This window comes from Oryza brachyantha, chromosome 9 (assembly GCF_000231095.2).
Source record: "Oryza brachyantha chromosome 9, ObraRS2, whole genome shotgun sequence".
Taxonomy (NCBI): Eukaryota; Viridiplantae; Streptophyta; class Magnoliopsida; order Poales; family Poaceae; genus Oryza; species Oryza brachyantha.
Genome location: NC_023171.2, coordinates 12,918,924 through 12,936,483, shown reverse-complemented (window position 1 = coordinate 12,936,483; position 17,560 = coordinate 12,918,924). Strand labels below are relative to the sequence as shown.

The 17,560-nt window shown below is 40.4% G+C and overlaps 1 protein-coding gene across 1 annotated transcript; it reads left to right on the top strand.

The window, feature by feature from the left end:
• The first annotated feature begins 1,570 nt into the window (after positions 1–1,570).
• LOC102704550 (transcription factor bHLH76-like) lies at positions 1,571–4,133 on the top strand. Its single transcript, XM_006660765.3, has 8 exons — positions 1,571–2,046; positions 2,191–2,328; positions 2,447–2,512; positions 2,628–2,696; positions 2,777–2,860; positions 2,989–3,144; positions 3,254–3,402; positions 3,627–4,133. The coding sequence occupies exons 1-7, from the start codon at positions 1,807–1,809 to the stop codon at positions 3,347–3,349; spliced, it is 849 nt and encodes a 282-aa protein (XP_006660828.1). The 5' UTR covers positions 1,571–1,806; the 3' UTR covers positions 3,350–3,402; positions 3,627–4,133.
• The last annotated feature ends 13,427 nt before the right edge of the window (positions 4,134–17,560 follow it).

The following is a 17,560-nucleotide window of genomic DNA, read 5'->3' as shown; positions in this document are numbered from 1 at the left end:
ACTTTATAAGTATAAGCATAAGCGAAAAGATGATGTCGTAGATCTCTCTAGAGTCTCTTATATTCATCAAATCTATGCTCTTCTAAAAAAAGATAATGATGTTGCAGGTGAATGACAACATTAAGAAACCATCAAATCTAACTCAATGCCACAGTTAAATTAAATCAAATAAGGTAAATATTCCCAATTGACAAAAGGTGGATACAATGTTTAACAAAAAACATATTCTTATTTATTTTAGACCATATTTCTTTTATCAATAACAAATCATGGATATTCAGCTAGTTAAACAAAAAAACTGGCTACCATACCGTTAAGTAAATCAGATGTTCAGCTAATTCATCCGACCACATGTATATATGCACATATGCAGTGAATTAAATTGTGTTACCGACCACAAACGGGCTGACACTGTGTATCGTAGGACTGCGTTTGCAGTTCATCCCCAGAAAGCCTCTTTTGACTGCTGTCAGGAAATCGGTTACTCCAACACTCTAGTATAGTTAATGTTTACTGCCATGAGGATTTAATTTGCAGTAAATGATTCGCAGGCTTTATGTTTTTGTTAGGTCTGCACAACATAGAGCACCAGAGTCTGAGAGCCTTCTCCTTCACAGTCACAGACTGAAGATTTGCAACATGGATAGAAAATGAATGCTTTCTGTATACTGTATATCCTAGCAGAAAATGTAGAGAAATTTCATCTCAAAACTACGATCTAAGTAAGAAATATTGTTGGACCTATAGAAGGGAAATCCTTTCAAACCCTTGAGGGAATACTTTCGCATGTCTTACATACCATCTAAATGGTTATAAAAGAAATTAAAAATTTATTCGTAAGGTAGATTAGTGTGTGATACACAAACATGTAGATCAAATTTGACTTTAACAAGTTGGAAAAAAATCAATGTGAATATACATATACTACTTAGAGTTTAAATTATTTATTTTGTATAATTTATAGAGGTCAATTTTGAACATGCATGTTTGTGGAGTGATATATTATATATTAATCTATTGTTTTAATATTGTCAGAACTACTTGGATGACACGAGAAAGAATGAAGTGAACCCATTTAGTTTTCTCCTGGGGACACCATGGCATATGAAATTTTGAATTAACTCAACCAATTGTAACTAGCTACAGGAATTTCGGTTCCCCCAATAGGAAATTATTCCACTCAAAATTTTCAATTTTGTTCGATTTTGATGAATTTAGAAAAAAAAATCAAATTAGTATAGAACCCTGATTATCTCTTAATTAATCAGTGTACCACTCTATATATATATATAGTCAACATGCACAATCTATTGTGTTCTTATACATTTAAGTAGCTGCTGCTATTTTTGAAAAAAAAAGTGCTTTACATACACAATGAGGCTTTAGAATACACAGCACACACATAATGACACAGCTACTTGATTAGCAAATACTCCTAGAAAAGAGAAGAGAGGGCAGCATACTTATCAGTATAAAATAGAATGATGGCCATTTCTTCAGTTACAATTCCATCCTACAGCAAAGTGACACAGAGGACTCTTTTATTAACACTGCCCATTGCCAACTTATCCATCAATTAATACATATGTAATGATTTGGTCTTATCATCTCTCTCTCTCTCTCTCTCTCTCTCTCTCAGAACCACCCCCCATCCTCCCCAACTTTTATATAAACCAATAGCAGGGTCACCAAGGAGCCAGCTTGTTGCAAGAAGAGAGCTTCATCTTCATACACACCAAGAAGCAACAACACCATAGGTAGCTCTAGCTAAGCTAGGTTTAGCATCTAGACAAAAGGGCATTGGCAATGGCAGGCTTCTCACACCTCCCACAGCAGATGGAGCATGGCCTCATCACCAATGGCTTCCTTTTCTGCCATGGCCATGGAGCATCAACCACAGCTTCAGCAGCCATCCATGAAGATGCCTCAATGGAGACCTCATCTGTGGTTCTTGATCACACTTCTCCACAGGGCACTGCTTCTGTGGACAAGAAGAGGAAGCCTAGGGAAGAAGACAGTGCTAGCCTCAACTCTGCTCACTCCAAGGTAGAAACACAGTAGCACATCACAATTAGTGAAAAGTAGTTTCTGAATCTTTTTTCTTCCAAGATAAAATATTCAGATGATTTTCCAAGTTGATATTTTTGATTCTTGATCTTTGTTTCATCACAATGTTGTCTGAACAATCAGGAGGCAAAGGAAAGCAGCAGGAAGAGGGGAGGGAAGAAACACAACAGGGACCAGATGGAGGATGATGCACCTCAGGGATTCATCCATGTCAGGGCAAGGAGAGGGCAAGCAACAGATAGCCATAGTCTTGCAGAGAGAGTAAAGTTCTTCACCAACTTTGATCTTTTACTTGTGGCCTGTGTTGATATTATCTTGGTCAGTTCAGTTTGTTGTTTGGGTCTCATTTTTACCTTATCTGCTATGGCATTTTCTTCAGGTGAGGAGAGAGAGGATCAGTGAGAGGATGAGGATGCTGCAGGCACTGGTTCCTGGCTGTGACAAGGTTAGATAACTAGTTAACTAACAACTAAATTAGTAATGTTCACAGTAACAACTTTTTTTGGGTATATGTATGGCACTAACTTTGAAAGTGAAAAAATGTGCATTAATTTGTGTAGGTCACTGGGAAGGCTCTCATTTTGGATGAGATCATCAATTACGTGCAGTCCTTGCAGAACCAAGTTGAGGTAATTAACATGGCTAAATATAAAATGGTACAGGAGTTCTTGCTTAACTATAACAAGTTCTACCTCTGATTGTGACACAGTTCCTTTCCATGAGGATTGCCTCTTTGAGCCCTGTGCTGTATGGGTTTGGCATAGACAGTGATGCTTTCAGTGACCACTCTCAGGTTGGCAAGGACAGCAACTCAAACCAATGTTCTGAACTCTGAACTGCATAATTTTGCCTGCCACAACTTTCTTCTCCCCATTGAAAGTTTCTCACAATTTGTCTGTCTGGTTCTTTCTCTTTCTTCAGAAGATTGAAGGAATGTTCCATGAGGCAGCTGCAATACCAGCCTCTGTCCTGAACAGGGCTAGCCCAGCTCAATCTCAGTCCATCATGGACACATCAAACACCTCTCGTCCTACACCCTACTCACTTCAAGTCCAGGGAGGCAACTCTCAATCCCAGGTTGGTTCTTGGCCTCTGTTCCTTTCTTCCCTATGAGATATGATCATTCAGGGCTCAATTCCAAACCACTGTTCCCAGCTGAAGGCTTCCCTGTGTGCATACTTTTCAGGACAATGGCAGCTACATTATGCAAACAGTAGGGGAGCCAAGGCAAGAACTGTTCAATCAAGTGGTGCTCAATAATTACATGTGCTCTTTCCAGTAGGGTGGAGAGGTTGAGAGACAAAAGCTAGGAGAGGGACCCTACATTGACAATAGGTAATGTAACAAAGTAAAGTGGAAGTCCTTTGCAATCTTCAGTTCAGGCTTGTGTAATCTAGCATCACTATGGATAGTGTGTTTACTACTCAAATATCATAAAGATTGAATATAACAATCTTTAGTTGCAAATTAAACTCAGTTAATTGGATGTATACAAACCCATCCAGATTTGTATATTTTAACAAATTCTGACCTTTTTCTTGTTTTTGTGTGTCTTGCAGGAGGGAATAATAATATGATTCGATGGTTGTGGAAGCACCAGATGAGTTTGAGATGTTGGATCTAGTCCATCCCCTTGTCTGGTTTTGCATGCAGTAAAAGAGTTGTACTAGAGGCTAGGATCAAGTTAGCAGTAGTCTTCTTTGCCATTTCCATTGTACTCTACTTAGACAAAAGCAAGCGACCATTTGTTCATATGAAAGGGTCACTGAATTTCTGCTGTCTCAAGAGCGATGTAACAACTCTCACACTTCTCTGAATCTTTGCAACTTTTTCACCAGAAAAAAAAAACTGATTCTTTACGCCAGTAAATTAGCAACAACAACATACCTCAACACGCATACCTACCTACCTACCTGTTAATCCTGAGGAAGGAGTAAATGTTGCTGTGCAGTTAGGTACTGGTCCCTGGATGAACATTTATCAGCTAGCCTTGGATCAGATTCTTCTTCAGATTGGGCGCTGTACCTTGCCCAACTGATTGTCTGACGCTAAATGCAAGATCATGCATACACCGTTTATTCTGACCCACCAATTAATCCTGAGTAACCGACTAGTTTTGATTGGTTGAGCTACGACTTATCAATCGAAGAAAGAAAATAAAGAAAGCAAATAAAAATCATTTTTAGTAAAATTTTTATATCTGTGTTATAGTCGGTTTAACAACCAATTCTTGAAAGTTGAAAAAAATATATACGATAAAAGAAACCTAGAATCATCTATAAAGATTGAAATTAACTTTTGAAATTGAAAGTTTGGTCGTGGTTGATAAACCAACGAGATAAGATAACACAACTATCATGTCGGCTGCTCATTGCACATTTATACTGTCCCTGCACACAAATGGGAGCCTAAGAACAGATGTAACCTAAGTACCAGCCAGTAGTAGTGCAGTACAGTACCTGTTTTGACAGCTTGACATGATCATAGATAAAGCTTTTCTAACACTTAACATTTACTCTTAAAATAAAGTTATTTCTCCATATACCTCGTCGTTTTAACATTATTCCTCATTTAATTAGTTCCTTTGTCTCCATTCTCTTCTCAACTAATCATGGGTTTTCTCCGATCATTCTTAACTGTTAAATATGTGATCCGAATTGTAACTGGAATTATATCTGGATTAGTTTCCTAGTAGGTTTCTCCCAGTTGTTTCCTACTAGGAGTCGGATTAGTTTCCTAATAGGATTCTTTCGCCTAATCCTACTAGGACTCTTAGATTTTCCCCTTATATATACTCTTGTAGTCTGCACGGGAAGAGCAGAGTTCTCATTGTTTCCCCTGCATTGTAATCATATCCTCATAGTGATTATTGCCGGTTGGCGCCCGTGGTTTTTCCCGCAAGGGTTTTCCACGTTAAATTTGTTTTCTCGGTTATCTGGCCAATTTCCCTAACAAGTGGTATCAGAGCAGCGAAGATTAATCTACGCTACGTTGCTACCGCTGACCGGGCTTTTTTCCGGTGATCTACAGAATCGCCGTTCCGTCGAGATCAGGTCGGAGTCGGCGGCGACTCCGACTCGACGTCGCGTCCGCACAGAAGAAAAAGAAAGGAGCAGACGCACGCACGCAGGAGAAAAATTGATCGTTCCAAGGACAAGCCATCAGATCGTGCCGTCCAATCCGCGCTACTGTAGCAGCTACAGTATAGCTACAGTAACAGTATTGTTTTTCTTTCCAGATTTAATTGCTACATTTACCCGATCTTGTGTACCCAAAAGTTGTCAGATCAACTATTGTGCATCGTTCCGAGCACTGGAGTTTCGCGTATCTGCTTGGGTTCAACATATTAATACCAACAGATTCAGGATTTATTCCCAATGGCGAGTTTAAAGTATGATCTACCTCTTTTGGACCGAGACACAAGATTCTCATTGTGGCAAGTGAAGATGCGTGCAATTCTTGCACAGCAAGATCTGGATGATGCGCTTGATGGATTCAACAACAAAAGGACAAATGATTGGTCCGACGATGAGAAGAAGAGAGACCGTAAGGCTATGGCATATATCCATCTTCATCTATCCAATAATATTTTGCAGGAAGTGCTTAAGGAGAAGACAGCTGCCGCGCTGTGGTTGAAGCTGGAACAGATATGCATGACAAAGGATCTAACCAGCAAGATGCACTTGAAGCAAAAGTTATTTCTGCACAAGTTGCAAGATGATGAGTCTGTGATGGATCATCTCTCCACTTTCAAGGAAATTGTTGCTGACCTTGAGTCCATGGAGATAAAGTATGATGAAGAGGATTTAGGCCTTATTCTGTTGTGCTCATTGCCTAGCTCATATGCAAATTTCAGAGATACTATCTTGTATAGTCGTGATACTCTAACTTTGCAAGAAGTTTATGATGCTTTGCATGCCAAAGAAAAGATGAAGAAGATGGTACCTTCTGAAGGATCTAACTCACAACCAGAAAGCTTGGTTGTTCGGGGCAGGCAACAAGGGAAGAACACAGACAACAAATCAAGAGACAAAAGTTCTAGTGGCTACCGCGGGAGATCAAAATCCAGAGGCAGGTATAAGTCATGCAAATACTGCAAGAGAGGTGGACATGATATTTTCGATTGTTGGAAGCTACAGAACAAAGAAAAGCACAAGGAAAATTATAAATCGAAAGGTAAGCAAGAAGAGCAAGGTAAAGCCGCAGTTGCTACTGATAATAAACCAGATGCAGAATTACTGGTTGCTTATGCTGGTTGTGTACAAACCAGTGACGAGTGGCTTCTTGATACTGGATGCACCTATCATATGTGCCCTAATAGGGATTGGTTTACCACCTATGAACCTGTACAAGGTGGTAATGTTTTGATGGGTGATAATACGCCCTGCAAAGTTGCGGGCGTTGGTACTATACAGATCAAGATGTTTGATGGCTGCATTAGAACATTATCAGATGTGCGGCATATTCCCAGTTTAAAGAGAAATCTCATCTCTTTATCTACTCTTGATCGCAAAGGGTACAGATATTCCGGTGGAGACGGAATTTTGAAGGTAACAAAAGGCTCTCTTGTTGTGATGAAAGCTGACATTAAAACTGCCGATTTGTACCATCTACGAGGTACTACGATAGTAGGTAATGTTGCTGCAGTCACCGATTCATTATCGAATTCCGATCTTTGGCATATGCGTCTTGGGCATATGAGTGAAATTGGTTTGGCAGAATTGAGCAAGAGAGGATTACTAGATGGACAAAACATCGGAAAGTTGAAATTTTGTGAGCATTGTATCTTTGGCAAACACAAGAGGGTGAAGTTTACCACATCCACACATACTACTGAAGGTATTCTTGATTATGTGCATTCTGACTTATGGGGTCCTGCTCGTAAGAGGTCATTTGGAGGTGCTCGTTATATGATGACTATCGTTGATGATTATTCGAGAAAAGTTTGGCCCTATTTTCTAAAGCACAAATTTGAAGCTTTTTTGGTATTTAAGGAGTGGAAGACTATGGTCGAAAGACAGACTGAAAGGAAGGTGAAAGTCCTTCGTACTGATAATGGGATGGAGTTCTGTTCTAGGCAATTTAAATCATATTGCAGGTCAGAAGGCATTGTGCGCCACTACACCGTTTCTCATACACCTCAACAGAACGGCGTAGTTGAGCGTATGAACAGGACAATTATTTCAAAGGCCCGTTGTATGCTGTCAAATGCAGGTTTACCTAGACGTTTTTGGGCGGAAGCTGCTTCCACTGCTTGTTATCTTATTAATCGCTCACCCAGTTATGCCATCGATAAGAAGACTCCAATTGAGATGTGGTCTGGTTCCCCAGCTAATTATTCAGACCTGAAAGTATTTGGTTGTACTGCTTATGCTCACGTTGACAACGGTAAATTGGAGCCTAGAGCTATTAAGTGCATATTTCTTGGTTATCCTTCTGGTGTGAAAGCCTACAAGTTATGGTGTCCTGAAACCCAAAAGGTTGTGATTAGTAGAAATGTCATCTTCAATGAAACAGTTATGTTGAATGATAAATCTTCTACTAATGTTCCTGTTAAGAGTCAGCAGAAAGCAAGCGTGCAGGTGGAGCACTTGATCAGTTCAGGACATGTACCAGAAAAAGAGAATATTGCTAGTAACCAAGATGCACCGGTTATTGAAGAGTCAGACTCTTCTGTTGTTGAGCAGTCACCAAAATACTCTATTGCACAAGGCAGAGCTAGGCGAAATATTAAAGCCCCTCAAAGATTGATCGAAGAAACGAACACAATTGCTTATGCTATGAGTGTGGCGCAAGAAATCGAAGGTAATGCAGAACCTTCTTCATATTCTGAGGCTATTGTTTCTACCGATAGCAATAGATGGATAGCTGCCATGCATGATGAGATGGAGTCACTTAAAAAGAATCATACTTGGAAATTGGTGGAATTGCCAAAGGAGAAGAAACCTATCCGTTGCAAGTGGATTTTCAAAAGAAAGGAAGGTATATCTCCAACTGATGAGGCAAGATATAAAGCAAGGTTAGTTGCTAAAGGATATAGCCAGATTCCAGATATTGATTTCAATGATGTGTTTTCCCCAGTTGTGAAGCATAGTTCAATTCGCACTTTACTTGGTATCGTTGCAATACATGATTATGAACTAGAGCAATTAGATGTGAAAACTGCATTTTTACATGGGGAGTTAGAAGAAGACATCTATATGGAGCAACCGGAAGGTTTTGTTGTTCCTGGTAAAGAAAACCTTGTCTGTAGGTTGGATAAGTCCCTTTACAGGTTGAAACAATCACCTCGGCAATGGTACAAGAGATTTGACTCTTTCATGCTTTCTCAGAATTTCAAAAGATCACAATTTGATAGTTGTGTTTATCTTAAAGAGGTTAATGGTTCAATTATATATCTGCTTCTTTATGTTGATGATATGTTGATTGCTGCAAAAGACAAATCAGAGATAGCAAAGTTGAAGGCACAACTGAGTAGTGAGTTTGAGATGAAGGATTTAGGTGCAGCAAAGAAAATTCTCGGTATGGAAATTACCAGAGAAAGACGGTCTGGCAAGTTGTATCTTAGCCAGAAAGGTTATATTGAAAAGGTCCTTCGTCGCTTCAATATGCATGATGCAAAGCCAGTAAGCACTCCTTTAGCTGCACATTTCAGATTATCTTCAGATTTATGTCCATAATCAGAAGTTGATATTGAGTACATGTCTGGAGTTCCATATTCAAGTGCAGTTGGTTCACTTATGTATGCCATGGTATGTTCGCGTCCTGACTTATCACATGCATTGAGTGTTGTCAGTAGATACATGGCTAATCCTGGCAAAGAGCATTGGAAAGCAGTTCAATGGATTTTCAGATATCTGCGTGGTACTTCTAATGCTCGTTTGCAGTTTGGAACGTCTAGAGATGGACTTGTTGGTTATGTGGATTCAGATTTTGCTGGAGATTTGGATAGGAGAAGGTCGCTTACAGGTTATGTGTTCACTATTGGAGGCTGTGCTGTTAGTTGGAAGGCAAGTTTGCAAGCAACTGTTGCCTTATCTACTACTGAAGCAGAGTATATGGCAATTTCTGAAGCTTGCAAAGAAGCTATTTGGCTCAGAGGCTTGTATACTGAGCTTTGTGGAATTACGTCTTGCATAAATATATTTTGTGACAGTCAAAGTGCAATTTGCCTTACAAAGGATCAGATGTTTCATGAGAGAACTAAGCACATTGATGTCAGATATCACTTTATTCGAGGTGTTATTGCTGATGGTGATGTTAAGGTATGCAAGATAAGTACTCATGATAATCCAGCTGACATGATGACAAAGTCAGTTCCTGCCACTAAGTTTGAGCTTTGCTCAAGCTTGGTTGGTGTTACGGTATAGTCCAAGAGACTATTTGGCGCGCAATCAATTTGACCTGTGAGGTGTATATTGGTGATTGATGATTTTTGATGCTACAAGAGGAAATTCGTCTCAAGGTGGAGATTGTTAAATATGTGATCCGAATTGTAACTGGAATTATATCTGGATTAGTTTCCTAGTAGGTTTCTCCCAGTTGTTTCCTACTAGGAGTCGGATTAGTTTCCTAATAGGATTCTTTCGCCTAATCCTACTAGGACTCTTAGATTTTCCCCTTATATATACTCTTGTAGTCTGCACGGGAAGAGCAGAGTTCTCATTGTTTCCCCTGCATTGTAATCATATCCTCATAGTGATTATTGCCGGTTGGCGCCCGTGGTTTTTCCCGCAAGGGTTTTCCACGTTAAATTCGTGTCTCGTTTGTGCCTTTGTTTCTAACATTAACTACTTTCTTAATCCTTATGTTCAACTTTTAGAAATGGTTACACTTTGGAAGCATGGAGTACACAGAGTCGAATCTGAAGCCCAATTGAGAAATGCAGGTTCAGATCGAGTTTCAGAGGCTGGACATGACGTGCATGCATCATGCATGTATCCAAACACGGTAGCCTCGTTGGTTTGCTACCTGAGCCATACGTAGACAGCTAAGGAAAGGTCAGAATCAGATCAGGCGATGCACCATGCCGGTTTCAGGTTAGATGCCTTGAGCCTGCTGTACATTGCATTTGCATACATGTCAATTCTTCTTGGTTGGCTACCAGCTCCTAGATGCTCCTGCACTGGCTCAGAAAAGTTATGTACATGCTGCTCAGCTAACAATTAATTACCACTTACCACTGGTCGTCAACCCGTACATTACACGGGATATCAGTACTGATACTGTAAATATTACTTCCTCAATCATATAAAGACTTTACTTTTAGCTATTTTTCTTTGTCCTAACAAAGACTTCGTCTCTTAAGTAATTGTTGCATTAGAGTTTAATAAAGTGAAAAACATATGTATTGAAATTTGAAAAAACTTGGGAGAGATTTGGAAAAGTGAAGAACATTATAGTCTTTGTTGCGTTGTATTGGTATGTGTAATATGGTTAGACATAAAGTTTTTTAGGGCGAAGGGAGCAGTAAAATTTCAATAATGTTAAAAGATGTGTTGGTTGCCTATGAAACTATAGTTTAGAAAAAAATCCATGTCAGTTACAACTTGCTCATTATTAATTTAGAACACTAAAACTAAAGTAATAAATTACAAAATTGAGAGCTCAAGCGGGGTAGTATATCATATTTATCAAATACATATTTCTGAATTATTAAATTAGAGTTTTACTCCCATCCTTTCTTTTGTACCTCGAGGTACCGGTAACTCGCGGTACCAAATTATTTCTGATCATTCGATCTAACAGTGCACATCCTAATTAGCTAGATCCAATGGTGAGAACCGATTTGGTACTTTGAGGTACCGGTACCTCGAGGTACAAAAGGAAGGATGGGAGTAAAACTCATTAAATTAGAGTCCATGCTATTTACAATTTCATGATTTATTTAACATATAGTCCAACATGGTTTAATGTCGTGAAAATAATGTTCATTAAAGCAATGATATGTTATTTCTGGTTAATATAGGAGCTTTCTCAAAGTGCTTAAGTAGTATATAGGTATAGATAGATATATGGCATGTTTTTGGATGATCCTTCGCTTTGCCAAAATGTGGTATGCCGGAGTTTCTGTGGCAAAAAAAAAAATGGTTACAGATCGATCGATGTTAGCAACACGGCGCGAGTAACCGTAGGCCTTATGTTCTTCTGTTCTGAACCTTTTGGATTTTCATCTAACTTTTTGATAGATATTTAAGGATATAAACGATTTAATTAACCACTACCCAGTTATAAAACTCTAATTCCTCTAGAAATATCATATAATACGTTTTCATATTGAATTTTTTACATGAAACATACCGTTTCATAAGCTTAATTAGTAAGTGTGTCTGTACAAATCCCAAATCAATCATAGAAAACGAATAGGCCCCTTGATGCAGAAACCGGGGGAAGAAGAAAATTCAACCGACTGCGATTTAGCGGTTTTGTTTGAAGCAGCTGGTTCCATCCATTGATCATCCTTCCCATCACTCGCACAAATTGCCGTCTGATTAATTAAAACGCATGCATAAGCCCCACGGCTATCTAATCAATCGATCGCAATCATCTGCAACACACACAACCAAGCGCCATCACATCGATCGATCGATCGAGATCGATCAGGCTCTCCGAGAATCAAAATTATTTCCTAGCTTGATCAGCTGTCGAGATGATCATCTCCAGCTAGCCAGAGCCAAATTGATTAATCAACCAATAACAACGGATCAATCAGAGGAAAAGCACTCCATCTTTTCGCTCGTTCTTATACTTATAAACCAAAATTTAAATTATCAAATGTTTTAGTTTGAAATTAATTTTGAAGTTTTTTTCACCGATTCTAGCCTTGTTATTTATATTGTAAAGAATACGTCTATAAAAGTTATATTTATAATTCATTTTTCTTTTATAAATATACCGTTTAACTTGCTATATGAAAAATCACCGAGAACCCCTCTCCAATCCAATCTCATAATAGCCAAATCATTAATTATCTTTCAGCAGATAATGATAATGTCTGTACCCGATGGAATGACATATCGGTTCAGGCGATCGACACGGCTCGCTGAGACTGACGACGCTGACAGCGACGACGACGACGGCGACGGCGAGAGAGGTCGGCCGGGCGTGGCGGCGACATGGGCGGCGGGGCCGGCAGGGCTGCATGGGCGGAGGCGATGCCTGAAAGGGTTTGAGTTAGCGGGGGTGGTGATCAGCGGTGGGCTCGCCGGTCTCAATGCCCACCAACATGCGCTGCCGCGCGATAATGACACTGTCTTCTGCTGTCACCACCCTAAGTGCCATTTTGATTACAACAGCCAGGCTCATTGTTAAACCATGCACTGTATTTATAAACAAAAATAATGTATAAATAAAAATCTACGTACGTGTTTTTAGCAATCTAAAACTAAGGACTGAAAAATATATTACGATGAGAAAACTTTAAAATCAATTCTAAACTTGGAGCTTCACTCTCATCCTTCTTTTTGTTCCGTGAGGTACTAATACCATGAGGTACTATAATCCTTACTCGTGCTATCCATCTTACGATGAAGTTGATACTAAAATCCTGATGGTTGGTGATGCTAGATCGAACATGGTACCTCGAGGTACCAGCTTGGTCATGGGGTGGATAGCACGAGTGAGGATATTAAATTAATGGAGTGTATTATTATAATCATATATCCAAATTTTTAACATTATAACCCACATGTCCTGTATTTTATATTTATTTTTTTGAACATTTTAAATTTTATATTTTAAAACTAAACTCTCCTAAAACTTATTTCAAGATATGAATCTATTGGCCACACCGTCTCATTTGTTGTAGCCAAATCGCGCTGCCATGCAGTTTGGAGGCGTGACAATATTATTTGGTCACGTTAGCGAGACAGTATTATTTAACCACACCAATGTTATTTGATAACATTATTTATTCAAGAATACCGTCACGCCAAGTCCCCGTAGTTTTGGAAGGATTTAGTTTTTAATATTAAAAAAATAAATTCCGTTCTCTATATGTTGTACGAGTCAAATACTTAGAACTGGATACTACTCAATTTACAGTGGTTTCAACTTTAGACTTGTCAAAATATGTGAATTATGAATTATTGACTTCTGCAAAACTTCTTGGAATGTGGTTACATATTAATAACAATAGACAATAGTTATCCGTGCAATACATTGGTCGACGGCCAGTGATATGATTATTTTCCTTAGAGGAAATTACGATTTTAACCCTATCTTGAATGTTTACTATCAATTTCTCGATATTCTTATTTGACCCAGCTTTTAATAAGTAAAGTTGCCGTGTGATCTTTTCGGTGCAACCAAGTTAATTGTGTTAAAATTAGGGCAAAAATATTGTTTATTCCATTTCTCATGTAATAATACTTTCTCAAAGATTTTGTTTATTTGGCAATTTGACTTAGATATGAGAAAATGATGGTTGAATTGAATCTTAGCTGGTCAAACTAGTAAACTTGAGAAATTAGGATTAAATCAGTACTCAAGAGTTCAAAACAAGGTAGAGAGCACAAATGCACAATCTCAATCACTCATTTTCCTTATGACAACTTTTGGTGTTTTCTGGGTCAAATGACATTTTTGACTCCACTGTCCCGAGATCAGCCTCCACTACTGTAGCCACTAACTTTTGCGTATATTATCGTGTACAGTCAGAGTATCCATGTCCATATGGAGACATGCATGTACCTTCAGTCCTCTGCACAAACACACACGCATCAGTGATCACTGATCAGTGACAGAAAAAAAAAACGCCACCGGGATGCACTATGCACACCCACACACACTCCATCCCTCACTGCCTCTATCGATCATGCATGATCTCATCGCCGGATGCAGCAATGCACGGCGGCCGGCCGGCCGGCCGGCTGGCCGGCGGCGAGCAGCTGCAGATGAAGCAGGCCACACTGAATAATGTCAGAGGCAATGCATGTCCAACGCTAGGTTCAGTTCAACCCTCTGTGCCGATTCAATGCGACGCTATGCTAGCTACGAAACCAATGTGATTAGAGGAAGAAGAAATGACAAAAGGAAAGGAAACTGAATTGAATCAAGAAGGTGAAATAAGTAAGAACGTGATCAGGCTGTGATCGACATCGTCAGGCTGAGAATGCTAAAGTACGTACTGGTTTGATTTTTTTTTTTTTTTGATTTGGAGAAAAGAGAAGAAGGGGAGAGAAGTGATGTCGTAATAATCAAGTAGGAAGTGATCAAATGGACCAATTATCTGGGGCACCATAAATATAGTGTTGTTATTAATTATATCATTATAATCTCTCTCAGCATTATCTTTTCGTTTCTACTTATACTTATAAGCTAAATTTTAAATTTTTTAATCTTAAATTTAGAATTAATTTTGGATTTTTTAATCGTAGTTTATTTCTCACCCTTCGCTTTTAGACTACTAAGAACACGTATATAAATATTATGTTTATATATTTTTTATTTACAAATATATTGTTTCCCTCGATCATTCAAACGACGACGCCTATTTCTCTGAAGATAAAGACGACGACGATATATACAGATGTCAGATGCTCCATTCCATTCTGCCGCCGGTCAAACCTGCAATGATCGACCCGGCTGGCTCCTCCGAGACGCTGCAAAGCTGAGCTACTCCAGCTCGCAAACCACTATAGCTCAGCTTAGCTACCTTCCAACTACTCTTCGCCCTCCTCGATCTGCTCCTGCATGAGGTCTCCATCTCTCGCTGCTGCCTGAACACACTCTGCCTTGCTTTCGTACGTGCGTACATGATGCATTTGGCTGCCCGGCCGTCCCCACCACCAGCAGCATACGGCCACCCAGCTACTTGATCGCTAGCTTGCTTGTTCATCAGATCCGATCGCCCCGATTCGATTCGATTGCAACAGTTGCGTATAATATCCCAAAAGCGATGGATCGATCGATCGATGGATCAATCAGTCGTAGAGGATGATGAGGATATGATGGGGGGTTTACATGTGTGCGTACCCTGAATCTGGCGAAAGATTACAAATTTTCCCGCGATCGCGTATGTTCGAAGTGGGCGTGGGGTTGTTTTCTATGTTTGTACATGTGGTATTCATTGAACCACACTAGTTTAATTGTAAAATAGATCAGTAATCACTGTTGGATGGTCTATTACTCTATTTACCTGAGGACATGAGGCTTAAGAATAACACTAGTGAATAGAACATCCGACGGTGATTATCGGTCTATTTTACCATCAAACTAGTCAGTTTATCGTGCGTATAATTCTATAGATCGATGTAAATTAATAGTTCCGGTATTTATCGACCACTCTAGTTTACGAGTGATTTCATACCCGAATGATACACGTGTATATATATATATATATATATATATATATATATATATATATATATATATATATATATATATATATATATATATATATATATGTGGGGCATGTGGGGGATCATCAGACGCCGGCCGGTGATGACTGCCATGCGTGCGTTGCCGAGGGTAGCCGCCGGCTGGGCCAGATGCATGCGTACGAACTAGCCATGGACTGACCCAGTGGCCGGCCGGACCCCGGGCCGGCGGCAACGGCGACGGCGGCGTGCTGTTGGTGTCCGTGCCTGCGCGTCCAATGGCGATCGCGGTTGGCTGCGTGGACGAGATCGATCGATGGATGTGACGTGGCGATGGATGGATTGCACTGTGTGTACATGTGGCAATGATCAGGATGCATGCAATGCAAAAAAAGCTTTGCTAGGGTCCGACGTACGTAACAAAGCCCTTTTGGAAAATTCTAGGGGCTTTCGAGCATGAAGGCACATGGGGTTAAGTTGGGAGCCGGCCAATGGTGCGGCGACACGTGGCCGAGGAGGCCCGAGGGTGGGCCCAAAGTTGTATGAGTACGTGTCGTCACCACAAGCATGCCAGCTGGTCGGTAATAGATGGTATGTTTATCTTGTTGCCGCTTTTCATTCCCTTACCAAATTTTGATAGTATCAACATGTATTTAGTTTGAAGCTTTAACAATGTTTTGAAGTGTTGTAAGAGTGGAAGCTTCCAGAATTACCAGATTATTATGGCCCACTATACCGTTTCAGCTGACTGTATTCATCACTGCTAACATGCAAAGAGTTATTCTTGTGAATTGTGATATACTGCTACGGCTACTACGGTCGTGCAGCCGTAGCTAGTTGATTCGATCAACCCTTTTGGTAAGATATGTTTAGATAGAACGTGTTTTCTCTGTCGTCTTAATTTTATATCCTAAACCAAACCGACATGGAAGCTATCAATTTTATTTCATATAAGCAGAAGAAGAAAAAAAAAATCCATACAGGATTTAGAAACAGCTCGTGGCAAGACAAGTAGGAATTGCACCATAGCGATAAATTAGATCATATGCGAAAGCGTGTCATCATTGTCAATCTTAACGTTCAAACGACAGAACAGATTATGGTTAGAGCGGTAACAAGGCAAACTCTAATAATTTTCTTAGGGTTTGGAAGTCGCAATAAAACGGACACGCTCGAAATACGTCAAGGAAAAGTAGAGACATTTCTTTCAGCAGAAAACATCTCGGAAAACGATGGATGAGCCGAGGAGGAAACCGGCGGCAGGCAAACACGGCATAATCACGAAGGATCCATCCTCGCATGGTCCATACGTACGACGTACGTGTGGGCCGAGATGCCACCCGCCATTTATTTTATTGACCCCGGGGACGCCGGCGGCCGGCCGGCCCACCACTCTCCCGCGCGCGCAGCGAGCTACCGGCCACAACGGCAAGCAACCAAACCAAGAATTTTTTTTATATTTTAAATTTTTTAAGAAATAATTTTATTACTAAGTCTTCAGGGAAAATATTTTTAAATCTAAACCTTTTGTTCACGCCAACAACATTGGCATAACAAGACAACGCTGCCACGTAACCTAATCGACGTTCCGTGGTGTGGCAAGCCGTTTGGCCACGACAATATTAGTGACGTGGTCAAAAGGTTTATGCGGTAAAAATATTTTTCTTGGAGATTTATTAATAAAATTATTTCTTACAAATGTATAACAAATAAAAAAAATCCCAAACCAAACCAACCCCCCCCCCCCCCCCCCCCACACACACACACACAAACACCGCTGAGCAGCGCAGCGAGCCCCCCGGCCGGCCGCCGCCTCCGTACGCCGGTGGGCCGCGCGGTCAGTGCGTCGCATGTGCAGCCCCACCCGCCGGGCGCGCGGCGCGCTGCGCCCTCCCCTGGTCCCCGGCCGGCGGCCTCCTCGTCGTCTAAACCGACTGTCGATTTACTGCGTTGGCGTCGTGGCAAAAGGCTGAGCCACCGTACCGGCCCAAACTTCCAGACTTTATACGACGCACCAGCGGAGTATTAGGTGAAAACGGCCAATATCGTTTAACAACACCGCTATACGTACGACGAAATGACCGTGTACGATTCCATCAGCATACGCTGCTGCCATCGGTGTGAGATCATACACGGGTCATATGCGACCAGTCCGACGTATAGTAGTTTTGATC

Excerpts from the sequence above, each read along its gene's own strand:
- LOC102704550 (XM_006660765.3), top strand. The coding sequence starts at position 1,807 with ATGGCAGGCTTCTCACACCTCCCACAGCAGATGGAGCATGGCCTCATC. Across the intron at positions 2,329-2,446 it reads GCCATAGTCTTGCAGAGAGA|GTGAGGAGAGAGAGGATCAG; the intron begins GTAAAGTTCTTC and ends CATTTTCTTCAG. Across the intron at positions 2,513-2,627 it reads TGGTTCCTGGCTGTGACAAG|GTCACTGGGAAGGCTCTCAT; the intron begins GTTAGATAACTA and ends TAATTTGTGTAG.